This window comes from Nesoenas mayeri, assembly GCF_963082525.1.
Source record: "Nesoenas mayeri genome assembly, chromosome: 13".
NCBI lineage: Eukaryota > Metazoa > Chordata > Aves > Columbiformes > Columbidae > Nesoenas > Nesoenas mayeri.
In genome coordinates, this window is record NC_137550.1 from 13,180,323 (window position 1) to 13,207,054 (window position 26,732).

General features: G+C 42.6%; 1 protein-coding gene across 3 annotated transcripts; it reads right to left on the reverse strand.

The window, feature by feature from the left end:
• On the reverse strand, positions 1-26,732 carry LOC308045420 (phosphatidylinositol-3,5-bisphosphate 3-phosphatase MTMR8). 3 transcript variants are annotated; one of them, XR_013922778.1, is made up of 15 exons: positions 26,644-26,732; positions 25,320-25,442; positions 24,480-24,642; positions 21,707-21,864; positions 20,065-20,193; positions 18,463-18,597; positions 16,464-16,596; positions 14,668-14,777; positions 13,275-13,400; positions 11,699-11,748; positions 8,500-8,700; positions 7,977-8,105; positions 6,545-6,671; positions 970-5,202; positions 26-85 (listed from the first exon to the last, which is right to left on the reverse strand). XR_013922778.1 is itself a non-coding variant. In XM_080352698.1 (14 exons), exons 1-14 carry the CDS (start codon positions 26,665-26,667, stop codon positions 29-31), a joined length of 1,665 nt encoding a protein of 554 aa, XP_080208824.1. In that variant the 5' UTR covers positions 26,668-26,732; the 3' UTR covers positions 1-28. The 3 variants fall into 3 exon arrangements, 2 of the variants coding, with proteins under 2 accessions (XP_080208824.1, XP_080208823.1); XM_080352698.1 differs by lacking the exon at positions 970-5,202 and having other exon boundaries at positions 1-85; XM_080352697.1 differs by lacking the exon at positions 26-85 and having other exon boundaries at positions 244-5,202.

Consider the following 26,732-nt stretch of genomic DNA (forward strand, 5'->3'; position numbering starts at 1 on the left):
GCAGAGATGAAGATTTCATACAGCTTCACTATGTTATCGCTTTTTTCAAAGACTCTCGGCAGTCCCTCCAGAACCAGTTTCTACTCTGTAAAAGAAGTGGAAGCGAAATCTCAGCAAAAGACAAGTTCAGTACTCAAGTCTTTAACTGACGTCACATTTCAAAGTGTGAAATTCCGCTTTGGGTTTAATCAACCAATAAACAAGACCAGTCGTTTACTTCAAAAAGGCAAGGGATTTATTTTTGTAGGGAATAAAAATAAACTGTAATACAAGTGAAACTTCATGGAACAAATACATTCAGAGAAAAAAAAGACACAGTGCTCCCCTAAACATGGTACGTTTGTTTTTAAGCAGTGCATTAACTAAAGTGACTGATGTGTACAGCCATCGCAGCACATTCAATATGGAATTTCATCATCCACAATTGTATACAACTGTCCCTCAACAGACATACCAACAAAAACAGTGACCGACTTACAGAAACGGCAAAAACATTGACAATTCAGCTGAGTTCTACACATAATTTTAGGTACATTCCTATGAAGCTGCGTTTGTGGATGAATGGAAAAGCACGTATGTGTGCGTAGTTACTCAGGACAAGATCCAGTGCTACACGCTATTCCAGTAGTACACTGCTACATTAAATACAGACGCATATTCACAGATAAATGATATGGGAAGAGATAGAGGTCAATCACTTTCACCCACCCGCTTTCCGCATCGCCTTTGTAGCTTGGAGGTGCCCAAAGGACGCAGTTCAAATAACAAACCACACTGACTGCAAGCGGCACTGACTTGGTTGCTCTACAGATGCTTACAAAAACATGGGCTGCTTGGAGACATTCCTCAGCTAATTAATCAAGTGCTGGGTATTAATTACTACATTCAGAAGAGATCCTTGGGTTTGGTCCATGCAACAAATGATCCCAGCAGAAGGCGGAGTGGTGGGAGAGGAGAACAGTATCTCACCGGAATCCCCGGTCACCGCTGCTTCTGAACACAGAGGGCCAAGGGGTAAATCCAACATCTGTGGGCAAACCAATCATTCCCTTATTTTTTTCCTGTAAAGCAAAGAGCACCGACTGGATTTTCTCCACCACAGGCGACAACTGCGAAACAAAACACACTTTAAGAATCCAGCATTGTGAAGTTCACGTTAAGACATTTCAGCTGAGAAATAAAGCTGCACGGGTCCCTCTTCTACTCCAAAGTAGTGGCTTTAATGCAGAATGTGACCAGCACTTGCCTGTTTTCTACCTATTTGTAACAAGACAGACATTCTGTATGGGCATGACACAACGGAGTATCTTGGTAAAGCAAGAGATGCTCCAGAAAAGGAAGAGTTTGACCCAAAAAGGGCCCATCCACAGCAAACAGGGTCTCTCCTCTCGCCCAGCGAGAGGAATCCGCAGGGAAAGCAGCGAGTTGCACCGCTCACCTCCCAGCTCCAAACCAAGACCAGCATTCCTCACTTCACAATGGAATAAATAAGTTATACTAACTTCTCGCTTACATCAGGGGATTCCTACACACCAGCTTTTAGACCTCCTGTGACGCTTTTCGGGAACGGCCATCGCGTCGCTCAGTGCTGGCAGCAGGACAGGACTAAGCCCAGGCCTCCTGCCAGGCTTTGGGAAGCCAGGCCTAGCGGAGCAGAGACCTGAAGACACGCTGCAGAGCTTCAAACGGCTTTTCATGTTTGGTCGTGAAACACCCAAGAGTTACTGTCTAAACTAAAAAGCTTCTAGTTAATTGGTTTTTAAACAAATAAGCTCACGGAAAGCCAGGAAACCCTGGAATCTTTCCCAGCTCCGTACATTACAGCACCAGCAAGAAGAATTTCTAATACATTGCAGACTTTGACCAAGTCTGTATACATTAAATTCAAGAGGTTTAAAAAGACACATCATTACCCTTTATATTTTTGGCTAGGTTTTGCATTTCCAAGTATAAAGCCATTCCTTGCTTTGTTACTGAAGGCAAAAGCAGCAAGATTACTAAAAGCTTCCTAATATTTTCAGTGTATGAAGTAATCTTTCCATGGTTATATGCACCTGTAGCAATACTGTACCCAAAAAGGATTTGTGGAGATGTCAGCATCATGATTTTGGAATAAGCAAAGACTATTATGTTTTTTTCAAGGTAATCTATGGTAATTCAGAAGCCAAGGCAATATGTAAACATTTATAGAAACCTTCTGCAAAATGTTTTCATACCAAAATTAACCAATGGCATGTCTCAATCCTTCAGTAGTCAGTCAAAATTCCCTATGGCTCTGTATCTCTAATTTTGATTAGAGATCACATTAAAAGAACTGATGACACCTAAAATAACTGGTCCTAAAGACAGATGGCCCCACTCAGGGCAGGGGTTGGACTACATGAGCTTTGAAGGTCCCTTCAACCCAAACTATTCTATGATTCTATATGAAACGGGCTCCAAACTGCCAAGACGCTGCTCCGCTAGGAAGCAATGGGACATAGAAAACCCACCATGGATTCTGAGCCCCGGGTGACCACAGCAGCCACATTAAGACGTAGGGTGCAACCTCTTCACTTGAGTACGTGGGTATGGCCAACTTAAAAGGCTGCTGGACTATCCGATTTTATATAGGAGCTTAGCAGATCTCTTTTTAGGAGCAAAGAGACTCAACAGCAGACACTCATGTGGAGATCTGAGAAAACGTGCATTTGGAAAAGCACATCCTTCAAAATAAAACACATCGCTGCTGTATTTTTGATACAAACATCTGCTTAAGCATATCGGGTCCAGTACTTTACGGTAGTTCTCAGTAGTTCTCTCACTCCTACCTCAAAACCAACTATTTTTTTAAAATTACTTCAACGTTACTTCCTTTAAGAATGAAAAGCCTGCAACATTAAAAAATGGCAGCAGGTAATTTAAACGAGATCCAAAAGCAAGCAGAAGAGCATCTAGAATGATCCCTCCAAATTATGGAGACAACCATTAGCAAGCACAGATGTCCAAAGACATAAACTTTGCATTTATACGAGTGAGGACTGCGTGCTTGCAGGTGTCTGTTTCATTTATGAAAATGCCAACTATATGTACAAACCAGGGTCAATTCTGTCAGACAGCGTTCCGTAGAGTTAATTCCAAACAGCATCCTATCATTACCACCATCATCACCATCAGGTCTGTCTCTGAACAACCAGCAGAGGTTGGTGGGAGGTAACATAGGAAAGAAGTCAGCCTATAATATCTCTGTCTCAGAGAGGGGTACTGTATAGTCAAAAACATGTCATAAAGTTAAATATCAACTGCTTCATTCTGACATATTGAATGCTTGAGTTTGTTTTTCCCAGATTTGGGATTTTATAGCACTATTTATGCTAGGATATTTAGTGATTAACTAATGTGAATAATTTATGTTGGTTTCTTGATTACCACTGTGAGTGTGTTTGGAATATCCATCATGACTATAGGAAGTACCTGCAAGCACCTGAAAGGCCCTTGCTCCTGCACTGCAAAATGACAAGTCTGAAACAACTGCCTTCATGAATCATGGAATCATCTAAGTTGGAAAAGACCTTTGAGATCATCAAGTCCAACCATTAACCTCGAACTATCAAGTCCACCACTAAGCCACTAAGGCTGGGACTGTGTGCAACGAAGGGCTCGAGGGGCTTTTCCGCAACAAGTGCTGCGGCTCCTGCGCAAATGGAACGTGCGTCTCCATTTTAAACCCACAACTTCAAGCGAGCGGCTCCAGCTGAAATCACTGCAGTTCACAGAAGTCGAATAGCATTAACAAGCACTGAGGTGAGTCCGAGCCGGAGCCACAGCCAAGGTGTCACTTCTTGCGCCAATACAGCCCCGATTTTGTCTCCAGCTTCACAAAATTAGGATGTTCATCTCCCCACGTCTTGACAGCACAGACAAAACATCTCTAAGGTTCATGTAATTTTAACATCTGAGATTACATTTGCTGTAATCACTCAGTATGGGATGCGCAGTAATCGTTTTGGGGCCCATTTCTATAATAATAATCTGTAATCACTGCCTTCTCAATGGGTGTGAGGAAAGCACATTGATTCCAGCTTTGAGCAAAGAGTTCCTTCTCTTGCTTCGATTTAATCAAGATCATAAAATAAGATCATAAAATATATTTTCTCATTTCTAATTGTCCCTCTGTCAAAAATTCTCACGTTACAGGCTGTCTTTGTGGCTTGTTGCACTCTCACATCAGTACATGAGGTGCAGAAAATCATATTATTTGAAAGGTCGGCTGAGAACGAAGCTACTGGAGTCAGGGGATGGGCAGAGAAGCCAGTGGCAGATAAAAAAACCTTGTTTAAAAATACTGACTACAAAGAAGACCAAATACTACACTCTACACTGCAATAATAAAAACAGTACATTGCGTGGCTAGACATTAAAATGGTCTCCATCAAAAGGCACAGGGGGGTCTGTCTTTGTTTAACAAATATGCATAGGAAACAAAAACCGAATCAGTTCTGCCACAAGGTGAGGATCCATGCAGAGATTCATTGAAAACCAAGATTTTACCATTGTAAAATGATAATTTCAATTTATCTTAAGATGACCTGGCACCACCACCGCGAATAAATGGTTTGCATCTCTCCTACTCCAGCGATAAACACTGCACAACTCCATTAACCAACCAAGATTTCTTCCAGCTTGAAATACCAGCACTGGCGTGCGGTCATAACCTCAAACACAATCTGCGCCTCCACTTGAAATTAAGGTTTACACCGCTCAGAGCAGCGTGTGCATCTTCATCACTGCGAAACAAGGTGAACCGAACCAAATGCAGACTGTTCCCTGCAGCGAGCGCAGCTCCCTGCGAACGCACGGACCGGCTCCCGTCTGCGAGCGGTTTGGTGGGGGCACCCTCGCGGGGACGTGGTTTCCCAAACGCCGCATTCAGAGCCCAGCGGTGGTGCAGCCGCTTCCCGTCCTCGGCTCCGAGTCCAAACCATCAGCGGTGGCAGCATGGAGGGGATGGAGCTTCTCGGAACCAGATGGGTTCTCTCTGTGCTTTTGGTCTCCATCCGACATAACCGAGTCCTCTGCTGAGGCGCCATTGCTCAGCGCAGGGGGGGGTTCCTCTTCGTAATCCTGAGGAGTGTTGAGCATCGGGGTTTTGGAAGCAGCACTTCCCACTTTAGACAAGGAGCAAGTTCCAGCAGGCAAAGGACCATCAAGGAAAGGAAGTTTCTACACAAAGACATGAGGAAAAATTAATTAAAGCTATTGTTCCCAGATGGCAGGGATACACAGAACAACTGCCAACATAACAGTCCTGTGTCACTGCCTCTTTTTCAGCTCTGTAATCCAGCATTGAAGTACACAGGCATATTCCTTACATGTTTGATATAAACATCATTGTTGAATAAACAGCATTGTTAATAAAACAGAAGTTTTCAGCATTCACATTAGCCTAGCAAAGGATGCTGATAGGTGTTCTCACTGGTATATTTTTAGATGTGTCTCATACGACTCTATTTTTAGGATTTTTTTCTTTTAACGTGTGTAGAAAGGATATTGCAATTAGAGCCCAAGCGTAAAAGAAAAGGTAAACTTCTCCCAGGCAGCTGCACCAGAGTGTGGTGAGCTGACACCAGGGCCCACCAAAGCTGCTCCATCACTCCCGTCCTCAGCAGCGCAGGGAGAAAACCAGATGGAAAAAACCCCTTGTTGGTCAAGATAAAAGCAGTTTGATAAAGCACAAGCAAAGGCCGCACACCAAAGCAAAGGAAAATAATATATTTGTTCTCTACTTCCATCAGAAGGTGATGGGCAGCCACTTCCTGGTTGCTCCAGAAAACAAATGTAATGACTGATGTCCCCCCTCCTCCTTGCACTGAGCTTTTCTAGCCAAGCAGACACCATACGGTGCAGCACGTCCCTTTGCTCAGCTGTCCCTGCTCTGTCCCCTCCGGAGCTCTTGTTCCCCCCGGCCTGGCACAGCCCCTTGGAGAGGATCATTCAGCCTACGCAACCCAGTTACATTTTTGCCGTCACATGAAACCCAACTTAAGTAACTCAGCTGTTCTAATACCTGGTTGATCATCAGTTTTTCTTGCGAATGAGGAGGCAGGAGAGAAAACTGTGGGGGTGATCAAAACCCAATATTTTTGTATATTCACAATATTAATGTTGGGAGGGAACTGCACACCCATTCTTCCCCGCTCTCCCTCGCAGTTTCCCCCGAGTGGAGTTGAAACCCAGATGTTCTTTCAACACCTGCTTTGTTTAGAGAATTAGAACATCGTGAGCCTGCAACAGAACTTGACCCAACACAGCTCTGACCTAGCAGGTGAGAATTTGGGGTAATCAAACCGATTTTTTTCCGGTTCTCAGGGCCATGCGTTAGTGCCAGAGTGAGGTTATGGTTGGACCCCATGATCTTGAGGGTCTCTTCCAACCAAAACGGATTCCATGATTCTGTGATTTTGCCCAGCATGTTGCAGCAATTATTCAGTGCCAATGTGCAACCCCAGTTACATTTGCCAAAACCATCCTGGGATTCTGGATATTATTAAGATTAAGGACTCACGTTTTCCAGTTCAGACGCATTGTCCTCCAGTTTCACCCTCTGGCTCATGCAGCTGAGCAGATGATCCAACATACTCTGTTTTGGGTGCATTCCTTTGTCAAAGCGATTATACATCCCACACCAAAACCTCAAGAACAGGGCGAGAAAAGAGAATTAAGTGGCTAATCATATAATACTGGCCAACAAACTACATGCTGTTGAAGAATAAAAGAGTTCCAATTGAGATTAGCGATTGATTTTAAAAAATGGTCACAGCCTTGGATTATAAAAATCAGTATCAATGAGCAAATGTTCATCAAGTTCAAAAACATTTCTGAGGAATTAAGTGCTTCTGCCTTATGATCCACACGCATTGGCAGTAGGTATCAGCATAAGATGAAAATACACTTTTCCTACAGCAGACTCACCGGCAGCTTGGCCAGTTCACCTACGAGGGAGTTTGTCCTACTGCCCTACTTTTCATAAAACCCTGTGCCCGCCAGTAACCACACACGGCACATAAAACCACATTTGCATCCTCCTCTCTCTCAGCAGGGAACAGGAGTGAGCCAGAAACAAAGCAGAGCCCCGGGCAAGCCAACAGACACGGCAACGACAAATCCCTTCTTGTGATCACCAGCCTGCGGGTGACTGGGTGCTGAAATTCCTCTTTGAAAGACCTCCTTAATATGTATTAAAAACGAGGAACATTCTATAACAATGGCCTACCCTATCACAGGAATTTGACAGAGCAAACAGTCAAGGGGTGTGTGTGTGGGTCACAGAATCCCAGAATGTCAGGGGTTGAAGGGCCCTGGAAAGCTCATCCAGTGCAATCCCTCCATGGAGCAGGAACACCCAGATGAGGTTACACAGGAAGGTGTCCAGGCGGGTTGGAATGTCTGCACAGAAGGAGACTCCACAACCCCCCTGGGCAGCCTGGGCCAGGCTCTGCCACCCTCACCCCGAACAAGTTTCTTCTCAAATTTAAGTGGAACCTCCTGTGTTCCAGTTTGCACCCATTGCCCCTTGTCCTGTCACTGGTTGTCACCGAGAAGAGCCTGGCTCCATCCTCCTGACACTCACCCTTTAGATATCTGTAAACATTAATGAGGTCACCTCTCAGTGTCCTCTTGTCCAGCTCCAGAGCCCCAGCTCCCTCAGCCTTTCCTCATAAGGGAGAAGCTCCACTCCCTTAATCTATCTACACATCTAAAGTTCTTTTCCTTGCCTTTCCCATTCTCTTTCTCAACAAAGAAAAATTATTAATTTCAATTACAGTACCTGCACACACTTAGGAATTACCTGTGCACTACTACTCTCAGTTTAGGGATGAGGAATGGAGATAAAACCATGCTAATCAGTGAAAATTTATTTTATTAAACCTGAATTACCAATCTACATTACAATGAAAAATGCCCCCCTTCTTCCCCTTCTTAAATAAGCAACTTACTGGAAACTGAAAGGCAGCGTGTTTGGTTGGAGCTCTTTGTAAGCTGTAAATCCTTTGTACAAAGGATTTCTCAATTCCTGCTTCTTCTGTAGGAGGAAAGGCCACAGAGAATGGGTCTTCTCAAAGATTCTGTCAATTACAAATAACATCTAATCACTACAAAAAGAATCAGGTTAAGTAGGCTAATAATAACCCTAGCAAAATTAGATAGGGGGAGCTATGTATTATTTTTATACAACATCCGATTCGTTTCGTAAATACAAGATACATCACTGAGGAACATGTAATAATTTAAAATGGACATTATCTAGTCCAAAAACGGTATCTATAACTCACTATTGAGCTGCAAATTAGAATTTAGGGATATAATAAATCTCTGGGGATTCATCTATAATTTTTTTCACACTGTAGAACATAAACATCTATCAAGACGTTACCCTTACCCAACCTACGTTAAAAACACGCCCTCCTCCTGACATTTAAAGTGACTTTTAGACTGTTGGCTCTATGAAGTCCAACTCACCTGAGATCCTCACGCTCCTTGTGACAGGTCCCAAGGAAGTTGCCGAACTGGCAGGAGTAGACGTGGTCATGGATCTCGAGAAGGAAACGCTCGTTAAACTCAAAGGCGCAGGGGAACTGCTGCATGAGCTGCCAGACACACTCCACAAACTGCGTGAAGACGGGGGACACTTCTTTGGGGTCACCGTACAAATGGCCACACCTGCAGAGATGCAAACGCAACAGGGTTAAGTCCTGTGCCACCCAACACAAAGTAATCATCCCCTCGCCACTAAACAACTGGGAAGTTTTCCTCACTATTAGAGTCAGAAATTATTCTGCAGAGTCAGAAAACAATCCCCCGGGGTTTATCTTGCAGCAACTGTGCCACCCTCAGCATTACGTGTTCTCCAAGGGTAGGAGCGACGAGAAATGTGTGATGTCCGTTTATTCTGAAGTAAAATTCATAATGGAAGAGCCCACGTAACAGACTTGCAAGCATCACACAAAATATTTGCAGAATAGGAAGGCCTATGCTATGATGTCAACGTAAGGAAAACCAGGAAATATTCTCCAAAGAAACATCTGTCACTCAAGTATAAGAACCTAATGATAGGCCTTAATTGGGGAAAAAATGTTGACATCGGTGGGTTTTTTCTGTCTGCCAGGAACAATAAGAAACAGTGTGGGGGGGAAGTGTCCTTTACAATCCCTTATGGATGTGACAATACTTCATGGTGCAGGCGTAGCCACAATGGGCTGCAACAGTCAGAAAAACCTCATTTTGCTCGATGAATGAAATCCTGGTTGGCAATTAGAAAGAACAAAAGAAAAAACTCAAGGAAAACCCTGAAAGAACAATCAAAAAATATTTTTATTTACAGCTTTAAAGGATGTTCAGAAGAACCCTATTAGTTCTGCACAAATCTAGTCAGGATCTATCTAGGGTCATTACAACCCATCTATGCAGAATGCAAGCCCCCCCCACTCCCCCTCCCTCCTTCGGTATGGAAGGTGTAGACACATCTCCCTCTCTCTCTGCTGCTTGAGGCCAACACCTTCTTTCGTTTGGCCCCAGAGAGGAGAAGGGAGCGCAGAGGCGCCAGGGAGCTGCGGGGCACCCATGGCCAGTGTGGGGATGTTTAGAGGCTTCAGGGACACCCACAGCCAGTGTGGGAGTGCAGAGAAGCTTCTGGAATGCCCACAGTCAGATCTGATCAGCCTATAAAAAGAGGATTCTCATTGAGATGTGCCAATCTCTTGGAGTTATGAGCTGAGCCGCTGCCGTCAGGAGCCACTAACCCCCCATCCCCGGGACAGAGACTCCGCTTGCCTTGCCGCCACGTGTGTGAGTAAAATTAACCCTCAAGGATTGCGAATGTATCCACTTACCATGCACATCTGCACGTGTATTTATACTTTCCGTGCACATCTGCATGTGTATTTATACTTTCCATGCACATTTGCACGCGTGCTCTCCGTGCTCATTTGCACGCATGCTCTCCGTGCTCGATACGAGCACATGTATAGATTATTTCCTTGCATAATCCTGTGTTTCTACATAAGCATGTGTTATATTCCATGCACATTTGCACGTGTATTTCTCCTCGCAGGATTGCGAGTGTATTATAAATTTACCCTCGCAGAATGGTGAGTGTACACTTCCCGTGCTCAATACGAGTACATGTATCCCTTTAAAATAATCCCACACCGTGTTCAGGCAAGTGTGGACTCCTCCTGGACTCAGGGGCGGCTCTGGCATTGTTTTGGGTGAAGCCACATACATGCACTCTGTGGGCCTCTGGTTGTATTAGTTGCTGCCCCTTAATAGTTTTTCTCAACTGATATCCAAACTTGTATTCAAGTCACTTTTGGAGTGCTAAAACCCTATTTCTCACTGGTTTAATAAAAGTTGTTTTGGACCCTGTTGTCCCTTAAACTAACCTCAGGGTGCCTCCGTGACACCATCACAGAAGAAAAATAACCAGAAAAGGCATTTTTGAAAGCAGCCAATACTCTGTTATACTGTAATGACTGTTTCTGTTTAAGAGCAAAAAAAACTGGGGCAGAATTCTCCTTTTGTAGGATGGGATATAACCTGGGTATTCCCAGAAAGGAACACGCTATCCCCAAACTTCAGTGGAAAAATGAAGTAGGATTTCTTACAACAGAGATCTGAGCTGATGAAATCTCAGTCCGCGATTCCAACCACAACACCCTAAGAAGCGATGGGAGGAAGGACTGATTTCCCTCACAACTGTACGGCACCAGCCACCACTGTAAGAATTATTCTGTCCACTGGAATGCAAGTTCATATTCCCAGTCAAGGCTGAAATTCATGTCTCAAGTACTTTTTGTACCCACTGCCAAGTTCTTGTATTTGGAACAATCCTTTCTAATAGAATAGAAAGTAGTGGTGGGGTGATTTGTTTGTTAAAGTAAGAAATGTGAAAAGAGTCCCTAAATAAGCAGAAACAGTGACTACAGAACATTTATTTGGTCAATAATGACCAAACAGTAGTTTCTTTGACTGCTGTTTCTTATATACCAGTATAAGACTGTGTGTATTTGCTGCTTCTTATATACCAGTATAAGGTATTGCTTATTTTCCCCAGATACGCTTTGCAGAAACAGATTGGTTTTACTATTAAAACCAGTTTCACATCAAGAGCAAAGCTTCAATCAAGTTACTATCGCTGAACAGACTCGTCCCTTCCCTCCTCATATTCTTTCAGGCCATCTCAGTTGCTAATTTATATATGAGAAATATAACAAGTAATAATTGAAGGTAATATCCACATTGGATGCAGGCTATCAGCTACAGGAATGACAGTATTTTAAATCTGCCTAGAGAATGCAGGTCGAATTGGGTTTGAGCACTATATTTGACTCAAGTTGATGCTCTGAACCTGGTAAAAGTCTTGAAAAACATTAGCTGAGATTTTCTTCCATTGCAGAAGAATTAACATGCTGTGCTGGAACATCAGCTCTCCTCATGTAATATGAATGTGATTTTACAAGTAGGAAAAAAAGCAGAATTCAAACAATTTGTCCAAGACCGTATGATATTGTAAAGTAAGAAGAAAAAGCACTGATGAAATAACAACCCCAGCGGACACTGGCTTTGTGTCACCAACTCCAGTATTTTCCAAGTCTTTTCTCCTCTGCCCTGTATTCTCATTTAATTTTCTCTCTACACCCAAGATAACACATGCTCTTACCTGTGTGCAAACTTGTGGCCCATTGCAATCCACTCCTTTTCAATTAGAACCTTCCGTTTCAAAACAGAGGTTAAAAAGAGTATTACTTTGGTTAGAAAAAGCAAAACAAAGCATTTCATCTTAAACTCTATAAAGTTTACAACCAGCGCTATCTGCTGACCCTACTGTTATTATTTTGAGGGAGTTTGTGGTGTTAAAATTGTAAAATATAATCACACAGAGCTAAAAGAATGAAGTTTAATATTACACTATGTACTATTTAGTTTGGAAAAGAATTATTGTGATATTCAGCAAAATAAATCAGCAACTGCAATTCAACAAATGTTTAACACACAAATAAATAGCACAGCTGTGCATCGAGGAGCTCAGGATGAAATCACAAACACCATATGGCTATTTCTCTTTCAAACAGAATGTCTTTACCATATATAAAAAAATAACAAGAATGCAGTATTTTCCTTAAAAACTTGTCTGGTAAAGAACCAAATGACTGATGCTGAATCCATTATTACTTGCCCTGCTGGATCATATTTAAAGATCAATTTCTGACACCATCATCCAGAGACTTAAAAAACAAAGGGAAGGCAGAAATTCCTTTGAAAAGTTATATTGCTTTTCAAATGTTTACACTCCTGTTGAGTTCATTTAGGGATGACCAGTCGTAGGATTTGTGTGTATCAACCATTTGCTCAGAGGACGCACAAGCATTTGTCTGGTTTAGTGACTGTTCCTGATCAAAATCACGTTCCTTAGTTCACACAGGATGGTCCAGAGCACAAGCAAAGCTCAGGCACATTTCACACTTGGATGTAACTGTAACTGTTGTAAGATGGCAGTATAATCCAGATGCAAAAAGAATAAAAAGGAAACAGCCCTGGCAGCACAACACACTGGAGGAGGCAAAATTTGCATTGTTCTGATTTCAGGCTTTCTTTTAAGGAACTCTTCTGAGGAAGAGCAGCAACCTGCATTTCAGGTATTTAACAAAGGGAGATGAATGGAAAGATAACATCACAGATCGCACTATAGTTAGGCAGTGACAGCTTCAAAGAAGAAAACGTCTGCAGTAGAAGCAAACGGCCAAATTCATGTGCAATGGCTTTGAAAAAAGGTCTTAAATGAAGCACAGAATGTGACGTGACGCACAGAATGTGACGTGACGCACAGGTTACATGCTGCCCTGCGCATAAGAGTGAGTCCACCCAATTTTAAATCCCAGCAGATGGGAGACTATTCACTATATCAGTGTTAAATACCAAGCTTCTCCCCTATTTTTTTGTGGATTGCTGCCAGGGCTGCATCCTTTGCTCCCTCATCTCTTGCTGAAGTGTCTCATTAGTGGCTCTCGTGGACATTCAAGGAAACAAAGATTTGGGAACTGGAAATCAAACGCTGCCGTTTTGTGCCCATGCTGCTCAGAGCAATTAAAGCTTGTTTATAGAATCAAAGCTGGTTTTATATAGGTCACCTACTGTTCACTCCCGGAAACGGCCTAAAACATTTAATTAGGGCCTGTTTACATTTCAAACCCAGGAAGCACTTTTTGTTTTTGAAGTTCCATCATTTGTGTTCTTACCATGAAGCCTTTAAAAGTCCTATAAAACGGATCTAAGAGGAGGCTGGCCAGGGAGCAGACCTGCGCCGTGCGATCCCACCCGTCTGAGCAGTGCACCAACACGCTGGCCTTTTCATCTTTCACAGCCTGCGGAGAGAGCAGACACAAGAACTGAGCAGCTTTCTGGGTTGGTTACTGGAACTAAAAGCTACCCCTTCATCTGCATTTACCCGCCTGGCCTAAAACCCAAGGGCAAAATTTGTCATTTCTCATCCAGACATGGAAATTTCTGGGCACACAGCCATCAACCCATCGGAAACCCCAACAAATAAAATGCTGTAGCACGACTTGTCAGCACCACAGACCGTCAAGAAACAAAGCCCCTCTCGTCTCAGAACATTCTGTCTCCTGAACGGCCAAGAATTCTCAGTCCTCTCCTCTGAGGAAAAACTTGATGGATGAGTAATGAATAATAATTGGACACAGGGGGACCAAGAACTTTTCAAAATATAATTAGAAGAGCTCATGCCAGCTTCCTCCCACATGGATCACCTTCCCTTTGTACTGGTGGCAGACGAGAAACACAAAAGAGCTGTTTGCTTGCTACACAGGGAAGTTTTAAGAGAGAAAAGACAACATTTACAGAAGGTCATCACTCCTTCACCACCACTGATGAGCCATGGGCCTCAGCGACTTTTCTCCATTTGCCTGACCTGCAAAGCCACAAGCTCTGCAGAAATGAGGACGGCACTAATAACCAACATTGCAATCCCCACATTGCACAGAACTAGCAGAAAATAAAACTGATCTGAACACCCCCCTGTTTAAAGCAGAGCAGTTTAATAACTAACGAGCACAAGGTTATGAGTTGTTTGCACTACTAAATATACTGCAGCATTAATAAAGGTGAAGTTCTTTGTTTCAAGTGAGTTCTACTAAAGCCTGGATGACTGCTTGTTGCAACACAGTGAACAGGACGTCTCAACCCCTACAGCATTTCATTTAATCATAGGCAGCACCTACCTTGTTTCCCCAAAAATAAGGCAGTCTTATATTAATTTTTGCTCCAAAAGATGCTTACTTTTTTACATGTATAGCTGCCTGGACACTATTTCAATTGACTTTTTAAATGATCTGTAACTAGGGCTTATTTTTGGAGTAGGGCTTATATTTCAAGCATCCCCAAAAATCCTGAAAAATCATGCTAGGGCTTATTTTTGGGGTGAGGTTTTATTTTCGAGGAAACAGAGTTGGGAAGAGGCAGCAGGGTGACCCGCAGGCTGGGTTTGGAGAGCTGAGGCCAACCTGAAGAGTTTTCCCCCCTCTTTCCAGAGACAACTTCACAGCCTTGACCAGTCCCTAACACACAAGTACAGACTTTTTAATTCAGCTGCAGGTTGGAATTCAGTTTTACCTTGGCAAGAAAGACACCGGCATCCATCACAGCCTTAATGTGCCGCAACCAGCCCGAGTTCTCCAGCCCAGTGAGGAAATCGCTCATTGAGGGGGACTTTGTCTCACACACTAAAAACATACACAAAGCAATTAGCTGACACTCCATTAACACCACCTCTTTCTTTTTGCCACCTCCTCAGCATCTCTTCACAGCAACAGAGCTGGGTAGATCCTAATAGATATTTTTTATCAGCAGCAATATCCTGCCTACAGGACACAGAAACCACTGGTTGCACGCTTAAATACACAAACCGGAGTATTTTAGCTGTGAGAAAACTTAAGAATCTGAAAATATCCTCTTTCTCTTTCATTTTTAAATGGCAACTTATTATTTTCAGCTGAGTTTTTGCCAACAAAGGAAGCGTTTAGCGATCTGTAACTTCAATATAAATCCCCATCGTGCACACATCTAATGACCACTAACATGCAGTCACCAGCATGAAGATTTGAAGCAAGGAAGGTTCTAATTTAGAGAGAGAAATAACACGCCTGACCTTGAAGGCAACTCAGATGCTATAATGAAATCAGCATAGAAAATACTTACAGTAATACAGTTCGATAGTCCGTAAGCAACAACCACAGAGATATTATCACTTTTAAAGAAGAATATGGGAGGAAACCAATATTTATTCTGCATCTTCTTCCACCACAAAATAAATCTGCCAGGAACAGGCAATTGAAGGTCTATTTGTGATCAGGCCAATCTCTTCGTGCTATGAAGAGCCTCATTTTTTCTGCAAGGCCACCACAGATCCTGCAGCGTTACCTGGCCAGGCACTTGGCAGCATCAATTCTTCAGCTTTTATGAAGCAAGATGACCGCTACCCTGGTTACTAGAGTATTAAACTCATATTTTGAATGGCAGCACTTGTATTACGTTTTAGAAAACTAAGCACAGGGACCAAGCAGAATGATTTGCAGCATCTACTCTGAGTGCGCTGGTTTGAGCCAAGTGACACCATTGCCTCCAATGGAACTTGTCCAGCGTCATTTAGCGACAATATGAGCTGGGTTCCCCTCGTGATCTCCAAGGGCTCAGGGAAGTCTTTCTTCCGCCTTGCTTTGCATTCTTCCCTAAGATCACAATCTCACAGAGTAACTTAATTACCTGAGCTACTCTGCATTTTAACATATTTTAATGTATTAAAGCATTAATTTAATACATATTCATGTGTTAAAAACCAGTTTGGTTAAAGAAATCAGAAATATATGAAAAACAAGAAATATGTATGTATGAGATTGAAGTCTTTGGGAGCTCATGCCAAAGTTTTATTTTGAACCAGAAATATTTTTAACACTGAAATACTCCAAACTAAACACAGGAAACCCCAGAAAACTATTTCCTCAACAACCTATGCTAGTTTTGTTTCACTAGCTCACAAAGTAACCAGGAGATTATCTTAATGGTAAAACGTAATATTTCTCTAGCCTTTTTCATTTAATTTCATATTTAAGAAACTCACATTTTATGTAACTAACACAATTAAGGAATGTTGTTAGCATTAGTTACTATTCTTGAGTTGCTATAAAACTAAGCACAATAATAAAATGTCTGGCAGGAAAGCATTTTAACAATATCAATACCTTCAGCCACCTCAAGACAGCAAACAAAGAATGATATTGACTTGGCTTCTCTGTTTCCATCTCAACACCCACATCCACATGCACTTGTGCACGTCGCATTTAGATATTCAGCAAAAAGGTCGGACCCAAAGCAGGTGATGAACAGTGGTCCCTTGCACGGCCCGTACCCACCTTCCAGGAGCTTCTGCAAGCTGTTCCGCATCACGTGGATGTTTTCTATGCCGATAAATTTAAAGCGAATGTTATCATAATTATCTTCATTCTCATAACCCTTCCCAGCAGCTCGGTTGGCCATGGCATTTAACTGTCAAATTCAAGGGAACGGGGATAGGGCAGAAAAGGAAGAGAAAATTACGACAAACAACACGCAGAAATAATGAGTCTGTTTTGCAAGCCCTTCTGTTTTTAAAATCTCCCAGAAAATATACTGCACAAAGTTGTTACTCAAACGTACTTCCCCACCTCCCAAACATGATTTCTAACTGTTTCGCTAAAATTATGCCAGTGCCTTCAGTCCATTAGTCATACATACTCACTAAGCCCCTGGATAGCATTTCTTAGGGTAGGCAGAATCAGAACTGCACCTCATTTCAGAATAAAGAGACATTGAGTCTGTCTTAACTGTGAAGCTACATAAAACCAGTCAGACAGAAGCATATGAAAGTAAAACTAGGAAAGCCATTTTTATGAGTAACATACATACATGGTGGTATAGAAATAGAAAGAGAATTCCAAAGCTTTTCACAGACATACATGCACAGATGAAATAAAGCCACCTGAGGGAAACATAGAAATATTAAAGTTGAGCAGAAAGAATACAGCACCCACTGGAACTGCAGAAAAGAAGTAGAAGAGGAGTCAGTTGCTCTAACAGTTACCCAAACCAGTTCAAGAGCTACCAGGAAACCTTTAGCAGCAACCCAAAACCAGAGCATCTCAACCCCAAGTATTAATTTGGGAAGAGGAGTGATTTGCCTCCATAGAGAGGAGAGAAGGAAGAGCTGGATATGTTATATACATCTTTAGAACAATTAAATAACCCTAGTGCTTCAGTTCTACCATTGTGTTAGAAGGAGAAAGGTGATGAGTTATAAATTCTCCCTTTTTCACCAAATACTTTAGAACAAAATTGCCATCAATGATGCATTTCAGTGAAACATCTATAACATGGGAATCTGTACCAAAAGAACATGCAGTGATTGCTATAAACATTCACGTAATTACAGACTAGGTTATGTCTAGGAAATGTCATGCTACAAAATGCCAAAAGACATTTTGGAATAACAGATGAAACATTCCCTTTTTTCCCCCAAAAAGACTTTTACCTTCTTGCCCTTGCCATAGTTTAACTAAATCCATAGTTTCTATACAATAACTGGAATATCTGCACAGTGAAGCAGGTTCTCAGAAAGCTCAATTTTAAAGTAATCAGAGCATTTTTAAATCTTTGTATTCAAATAATTGTGTACTACGAAAATCCTTGCATTCTAATTTGTTTATACCAACACTCCAAATCAATATCCTTACAAGACAATAATTTGAATTGGTTTCTAAATTCATTTCCCCAAGATGACAGCCATTAGAGATTTCATTTTGTGAGTGTTTCTTCAATATCCTCTTACATAAACACCTCAGCAATGAAGTTCTAGCCCCAAATAGTGGCTACAGGCCAGAAGAACTGAACTGTATTAAACTCCAAGCTGTGCATCACGAGAACGTTGGTGTTATTTTTATGAAGGCAAAGAAATGGAGGAATTGCTTTTCTTAATTGTTATCAGACTCCACACAGTCCCATTTCTTCCCAGTCCTGCTGATAAAAGTACTTCAGCCTGGTAGAACTGAATCCTAAGGCTTCTTTCCAACTCGACACACTACAGACCTTGCTCTCTGGGGTAAAATGCTTCACTGGCTCAACCAGCTTCAGGTCACCCTTCACACGAACCTCAACCCACAGCACCCCAGAGCACAACATTCTCAACAGCACTGAACAGTTTGGTTATGCACAAGCATAGATACCAAACCAGGAGCCTGATACCAAACTCAGGGCTGACACAATTTGACCTAATGCAGCAGAAGAAAGTATTAGTAGAGTTGTGAAAGGATGAACAGGAAACAGTGTTCCGAACTCATAGGTGAGCTTTAAAATTAGCCAAACACGCCCAGCAGATACCTTTGGCCTTGTGTCTACAACATACATGAAGGGACTCCCAGGGTTGGCTTCTCTGATGGCCTGTAGCATCTGTTCATCCTCCAGACAGCGCGCGCTAAACCCGGCGAGCGGCTGGCTGCACCGGCATATGGCAGCCTGCAACACAAACAGCGCGGGGGCTGCTGCAGATCCTGCTGCACTGCCCTCCACAATGCAAATCTGTCGCTTTTAAGCATCCTCTGTATCACAGAATCAATCACAGAATCACCGAATGTCAGGGGTTGGAAGGGACCTGGAAAGCTCACCCAGTGCAATCCCCCCATGGAGCAGGAACACCCAGATGAGGTTACACAGGAAGGTGTCCAGGTGGGTTGGAATGTCTGCACAGAAGGAGACTCCACAACCTCCCTGGGCAGCCTGGGCCAGGCTCTGACACTCTCACCATCAAGAAGTTTCTTCTCATATTTAAGTGGAACATCCTGTGTTCCAGTTTGCACCCATTGCCCCTTGTCCTGTCACTGGTTGTCCCCCAGAAGAGCCTGGCTCCATCCTCCTGACACTCCCCCTTTCCATATTGATCCCCATGAATGAGTCCCCCCTCAGTGTCCTCTTGTCCAGCTCCAGAGCCTCAGCTCCCTCAGCCTTTCCTCACACGGGAGATGCTCCACTCCCTGCAGCATCTTGGTGGCTGCGCTGGACTCTCTCCAGCAGTTCCCTGTCCTTTGGAACTGAGGGGCCACAACTGGACACAATATTCCAGATGCAGTCAACTGAAAAGCTGTTACTTCAACGGATGTACAGAAATACTACTGGATTATCTCTCCGAAGTAGAAGTTTGGGAATTTTAAGAAAGTAGTAAGTCTAAGGAGCCTCGCTGCAAACTTCATTGCTGTGTTCTCAAACCTGCTCTGCCTCATGATCAGTATCCCAAATGTTAGCATTTCTTGTTTTCTATATAGTTTCTACTGTCTGAAGGATTATCCTGTACAACTTTGCTTATCAGTTGTTACTGTTCCGCACTCAGAACTGCACAGAGTACGCTGCAGGGAAATTTCAATAGTTGCCAGCATAACTACATAGAGTTGCCCAGGTCAAAGGACACTTCCTCAGGAAAACAACAATTTGATGTGACAGCATTTTGCTGACATCTGCATCAATCCACAGCTGAGACAGCAAAGCTAAAAATTTACACTCTGCTCTTCAGTGGAATAAAATCAAACTGAAACCTTCACTTATTCTGACCTAGTGGGGATTTACTTCAGGGTGGTTCCCTCCATCAGTACTAAGAAAATCCAGCTGAGTTAACATGTATCTTGTTAAAACATTATTCAATATACCTAAGCGGGAGAATTTTAAAATCCCCACATGCTGATAAATTTCCAGACAGGAAGCTTGGAAAGTTTGTGCTTTTTGCACAGCTGTGGTCACATCCCAAGCGTTTGTCTTTAAGCAGCTTATTCTGCGATTCAGAACAAACTAATATTAAAGCTGTTAAGAGAAGCACAGTTCTCAAATACAAAATTACTACGCTCTAATAATTATCTAGTTCTTTCACTAGAAGGGGACTGGGCAACAAGGGGAACCCTCACGCCCCACAAAGACAGCAGACAAGAAAGAACTAACATTGTTTTCTTTGTATAAGTAAGAAAGCACCGGAATCCGCCCTCTGCTTCTGAACCTTGAACTTCCGATCACCACGGCCTTATTAGCAGCTCTAGGTACCACTATTTCTGGAGGATACGTGTTGCAAACCTAAGCAAGAAGGAAGAAAAAAATCCAGATATCACTAGCAATTCGAAACTCATGATAAATCCATCAGTAGCTTACAATTTAACATTTATAAACAACGGAAACAGATTGTTTGCCACAGCGTATCTAACACAGCCAACATCTGAAGTTTCAAGCCATTAAGATGCATTTTGAAAAACAACACAGGAATAGGAGCAAAATAAAACAGTGTGAAAGAAACAAATTTTGCAATTGAAGCTAAAAAAAACCCAAACCAGACTGCACAGTACACGATACATATTAAGAGTTCTTTAAATCCATACATTTTATGAAAGTTTCTGATTTATCACAAAAAGAGAAATTAAGAACAACTGCATTTAAAAGGTTCCCTCTAAATCCTGTTCAAGTTGAAAAGAGCTTCCAGCAATCAGGCAGCATCCGCAGAGAGCAGCTTTATCCCTTCTCCTCACAGCACAGTCTTTTCAGCCCGTAATGCACAGATAAGCTATTCTCTAAGTCTGGCTTTATGAGGCTGGAAAACTTAAATCAGAAGCTGGAAACCCTGAGGAAATTATAAAGCGCTGGCACTTCAGAGTTACACATTCATAAGTGAAGCTTCAAAGTGATTAATGATTTTAGATATCCATGTTCAGATACCCAAATCAGCTAATGGAAAAAACACCTCTGGTGTCATATCTCAATTCAGGTATCCAGAGATACAGTCATTTAGAATTACCAGCTGCTTACGATGGCACAAGATTTTATTTCTTCAACCCAAAGCAAACAGTAAAGCAAATGAGTGGGGAAGGGAGTGGAGAGCAGGGGAAGGGATTCAAGACTGAATATATCCATATCTTCCTCAGAGTTATTTGCTTTTAGACAAAAACATCTGACTGTACACAACACCCAAAAAAATAAAATAGGAAATAATAATAAGCAGGAGTTTGAGTAAGTTTCCTGAAAAATGCTTTCATTTCATGTTGTATAGATCTACCCGGCCTTACAGGGAGAAAGAGAAGAAAATTCCAGGAGCAGCCAGATTGGACTAAAATAACTGAGATTTAATTTAGCAGAAGATCCAACCAAGCAAGGAAAAAAATGTCTGTTTTCTGTTACCGTTTCTTCCTTCCTAACCTAATCCCTTCCCACTCTACCTCATTCCCCACCAAGCCAAACTGCTGCCATTTATTTCTCTTGTGCACATCTGTCACCAGCCTGGTGGGATAGGGTTCAGAAATACCAAAAGCAGCTAAGGGTACTTGAGGCTTCTTATAACAGATGGTTGGCATCTCCCTAGGAAAATGAGTATCTGGTTCTTTGCCAGGGGGATCAAAGCAAACCAAGGTGAGTCTGCAGCTCTGTACTGTTCTTCCATAACATCGTTATCCTCAACTTCACATCAAGATGATGTTGCTTCGATTAAAACCAACCAAGCTCATTCCTCCCCAGAGGCATCACTTACGCAGCAGTGGAAAGACTGCTGTATGTCATTAATAACAGATATGGCACCTAAATGGCTACTTTGGGCAAGAATTACCTCGTAGTCTTTATTAGCATCTGTTATTTCCCAGTAGTCGTTTGGAATTCCCATACGTTGGTAATCTACTTTTAAATCAATCAGCTTCCATCCAATCTCCCGGTTCTCTTTAGACATTTTAGGATTATAAGAGAAAGCATAAAGTTCTTCAGGCTTCACTGGGAAGAAGAAAAAAATCATTAACTAGTTAGAAAGAGATACAAAGGCATAGGGAGAGGTTGGCACTTCGTCCAAAAGCCCAACTGTTGGATAATCCCCCTGTGCAAGGCAACAAGCTGCAGGCAGATCACTACTGACCACAGAATCACAGAATGTGAGGGCTTGGAAGGGACCTGGAAAGCTCATCCAGTGCAATCCCCTCATGGAGCAGGAACACCCAGATGAGGTTACACAGGAAGGTGTCCAGGCGGGTTGGAATGTCTGCACAGAAGGAGACTCCACAACCCCCCTGGGCAGCCTGGGCCAGGCTCTGCCACCCTCACCATCAAGAAGTTTCTTCTCATCTTTAAGTGGAACCTCCTGTGTTCCAGTTTGCACCCATTGCCCCTCGTCCTGTCACTGGTTGTCACCAGAAGAGCCTGGCTGCATTCTCCTGATACTCACCCTTTATATATCTGTAAACATTAATGATAAAAGGACTGAAAAAAATTGCTCAGTCAAGAAAGATCAGGAGACTTAGAAATTATTTACTATAGAAGCCAAAGGGCCATTCCACTGCACCACACAGTTGGCTGTGTTTTAATAATAGCTGTTTTCCTTACACTTTTACCTCCTCAAAGATCAGAACCATGTTGTATCACTTTGCGTACTTCACTAATCTAAGCAAACTACCTAAGACTGATTCTTGCTCCTCAAAAAAACCCACAAATGCCTGAGTACCACACAGAAGAACATGGATGTTTAAAATATCTCAGCCTCACATTGACAGGTTTTTGTTTGGGGTAGCACCGACTGCTGACAACTCATATTCAAATCCTCGGGAATTTCCAATTTTCAGTTCCCATGTGCTGGGAGATACGCTAAAGCATTTTGTTAGAATTAATTAAAACTTCAAAGTAGCAGTTTCTCCGGAACACGTTATTTCCTACTGAATTCACTGCAACAGGCATGTTAGATGAGATTTACATAAGAATTAATTGATAAATGAAAACATACATTAAAAGATCTATTTTCCGTGAAGATTTGATAAAACAGCTCTTGCACACCTTTAAGTTCATCGTTTAACAGTGAGTTCCGTGCCACATGGAAAACTTGATGGATGTCTTGAATATTACTGTCAGCCCAACAAAAGCTTCAGGCTGTGTCTGACAAATGGTAATTTCTTCCTCCCTCCATCTCTACCAGCCCAGTTTCCTTCCCTCTCTTCATACAATGCAAATCCAACCAATACCTCATTCAGCTGATTCCCAAGGCAGCAGAGACAGAGTGAAACCTGTCAGAGTCTGATAAAGTAGCCAGGGTACCGGAGACGTAACCCATAGCTGTCAGTCATACATGTGCAAATCGTAAATAATTATATGCTCTGCCAAAAACCCAGGAAGGAAGCACACGTACAGAAATTTTAAAGCAACAAAAGGGAACTGTTAAAATCCATAAATAGAACAATGAGCTGCAGCATATTAAACCAATAACCACAAGACAAAAGAAACTGATCTAATCCCCTGCAGTGCCAGCTCCCACGCTTCAACACGCTACGTAAGCCTCTAATTCTCAAACGGAAAGAACAGAGACAGCTTCTAAACACAATACCAGAAACTTGCCACATAAAGCATTAGAGTTAGAACTTTGGAACTAAGAAAACTCCAAAGCTCAGAGGACAAGGGAGATGCCGGGAACAGACACAAGCCTTAACTTCAATCAGAAACACCCCTCAAACTTGGCAAAAACCATTTCTACCACAGTATTCCTATTCAAGCCCTATGGATGGCCAGCATGAAGCAGACTGGTGCTGTCAACTCCTTTTCCTTAAACCTTGACACTTAATTAGAAAATGCAATTATGAACGGCATCCTTATAATAACACTGAACTCCAACTACTGGTTCAATGAAGGAGCACTCCAAAAACCAGAAGCTGCCATAGGCAGAAGGCAGGTAGGAAACCTGGCAGAATGCTGTCCTGTGAGAACAAGGAGCCTGAAGGTCCATCCGCGATGGACTAAAAAGATGAAGCCAAAACAGACCACAGGCTTTTGAGGATGTTTTGCTCAGGAGTGACTCCAGGTCAGGGCACCCAGGGCGAAGCACAGCGTTTCACAGCTGAAAGACTATAGAGCAGCCTAAACGTGCTATTAGGAAACAAATTAAAGATGCCAAGGTTTAAAGCTTTATTTGTGGGACTCCAGAATTCTGTGAACATCTGGATCAACTGGAAAGGGCAGAACAACACACGGCTAAGGGGTAAGTCACAGAAATGCTTGACGATGGCCCAGAAAGGGATGTGACACCCAGCATGAGCGCTACAAGAAAAAAAACTGAGGTGTCGCTTACAGCCTGAATCGGGAAAACAAACTTTGCATGGGTTTCTCAGAAGTTCCTCCTGGGAGACCACCAAATTCCCACTGCTACAAAGATTTGTGTTTAGTTCGGAGGCCAATGCCCCGGTCCACAGGGCAGCACTTTACTCACTGATTGTGTCTGGTGGGGGAAACCGATTCTGATTTCACATCCCTCCCCTCCCGTACTGACACCGCAAAACCCACTGTCGGGCAGGCAGGCGAGCCTTCCAGCTTCAAGCATTTCAGTGATTTCCAAACCAGGCTCCCGTCCTACGTACCTGGTTGTGAAAGTTTCAGCAGTGAGGTATACACCTCATGGCAGTCACGTTCCTGCCCAATAACAAAATGAGCCACGCGGAAGTTCTTGCAGTGAATAAGGAGTGGATACCCGGCCGTGGTCAGGGGCAATTTTTCTACAGTCGCAATATGGTGATGCAGAATCTGAAAAACAGGAAATAAACGACGTTTTTCAGAAGCCACTGATAAGGTTGCAAGCAGTACAAGCAGATATTAAGTTCTTGCAATGCTGTTGGCTATTTATGCTTAGTGCATCTAACCAGCAGCAGAAAATGAGTTTACTTGTGATATTTATCAAACAAACACAATAAATGTCCAGACTGTGCACCCAAAGGCTAGATAACTAAGAACAAGATCTAAAAAATACAGACACATAATATAAATTACTTTTAGAGACTGATGTGCAGCTCAGTTTACCAGGTTCACTTTGCTTTCCCTCTACTCCTCCATATGCAATATATTCTGTCATGCCTATTTTACTTTAGAATTAATAAGAAATACTGCTAATTTCAGTGCTAAGTTTGCACTTCTAAAAGCTGCAAATTCAGCTTTGCTGGCTTAGTATGTTGAGTCTGAGATAGGAAACTAGACAAGCTTTTTGTATTCTTGGAACTAACACTAACTCAGTGAGTGACCTCCATCAAGTTACACTACCATTGTGTTCATTTCCTTCCAAAACAGCTGTTTCCGTTAAGCGTTTGCTATCAAAATGCTATAAAAGACCACTACAACTTTGGAATTCAGACCTGTTCATTTTGGATACAAGATATAAAGTCATTTTTACACTCGTGTTTAAACAGACTCCCAGTATCACAACATACCCATGTTTCTTTCCTGACTTCAGCAGAAGCATCTACATAGATGAGGTGGGTGGCTGTCAGGTATAACGTCCCGTTTGCTGCCTTCCTGTTTGTATAGCGATCTAATAACTTCACATTTTCAACCTGCAACATCAAAATAGCATGAAAAAAGGAATTTAACTCTGACCCAGGAAATATCTCAGCACCTGTTGAACAGCAGCCATGTAACTGCTAATACGCAACACAGGAAGAAAGACAAAAATATAAGAATTAAAGTCTCCCTCACAACGCTAACTCAGCTTTACACTATAAATTCAAATTATTTCCCCAAGCGCCTTTCATAAACCACACTAATCAAAAGTTTTAAAATAAAATATTAAAGTATTTTACATTATTTGGTTGATTTTCTTGTGGCTTATTTGCTTCCTAGTAACTGTAGATGGAATTTTTCTTTCATCGTGAAGCAAAAATAATGGAAAAAAAATTTTGAAGGACAATAAAAACAGAGAGTTTAACAGTATACAATACATTAACTCTGGGTATTGAATGTGTAAAACTTCCTTAGGGGGTCATTGGTCTCAGATAAATCATGAAACGTCAGAAAAAAAGAGCAGAGGTCTCAGCTGTATGTTTTTCAGCACATATTATTATTATATCTAATATTGCCCTTTTTCAGGTCTCCAGAGACAAGCAGGTCCAGCAAAGCACCTCAGGCACATGGGTAATGAGCATCCCCAAACTGATACCCTAGAGAATAAAACAAAATAGAACACAGCACGCTTTGTATTAAAGTAAACAAGTCAACAAACGCCTGGATGGGCAGTTGCCTGGAGTAAATACACATTTTTTTTAGCTGTCATGAACACAGCATCACCAGGGCTCATTTCACTTAATTCAACTGAAAAAAGCACATTTTAATTCATTTATTCAGAACAAGGGGGTCTGTGCACTTCTATATAAACGCCGCTCACACAAATCCCACCCAAAAACACCTTTTGATCAGTATCTTTACTAAAAATTCCCTTTCCAACAATACAGCAGGAAAGACCTGAACAACCACCACAAGCAGCTTTGAGCTTCCCAGGCTCATCCGTGACCCGCTTGAGAAGCACAAGTTCAGCGATACCTCTGCCTTGAAGGAAAGCGAAGTTATCTGGTTTATTGGAATTCATCAGGACGTTAAATTAATAATTTTTAAAAGAGAAGCTGGAACTGCAGGGCGCTGCCAGCCCAGCCCCGCCGCCCCTCAGGGGCTTCACCTCAGTGTCCCGGCCCAGGAACCCCCCAGCGCCGCGGGGACCCCAAATGGATGGCGGCGAAGCTCCGGGGCGGCGCAGCCCCTTACCTTGGGGGTGGTGATGTGCTCCATGGCCGTGCCGCCCGCCTCCCCGGCCTCACCTCAGCCCGCCCGGCCGGCCCGGCCTCCGCGCCGCC

Bases quoted from the DNA above. Each gene is read 5' to 3' on its own strand.
- LOC308045420 (XM_080352697.1), bottom strand. From the start codon at position 26,667: ATGGAGCACATCACCACCCCCAAG. The intron at 13,401-14,667 runs GTAAAACTGAAT...CTCTCTCCGCAG, and splicing joins CCGGTGTCTTTCTTGCCAAG to GCTGTGAAAGATGAAAAGGC. The intron at 6,672-7,976 runs GTAAGTTGCTTA...CCTGTTCTTGAG, and splicing joins ACGCTGCCTTTCAGTTTCCA to GTTTTGGTGTGGGATGTATA.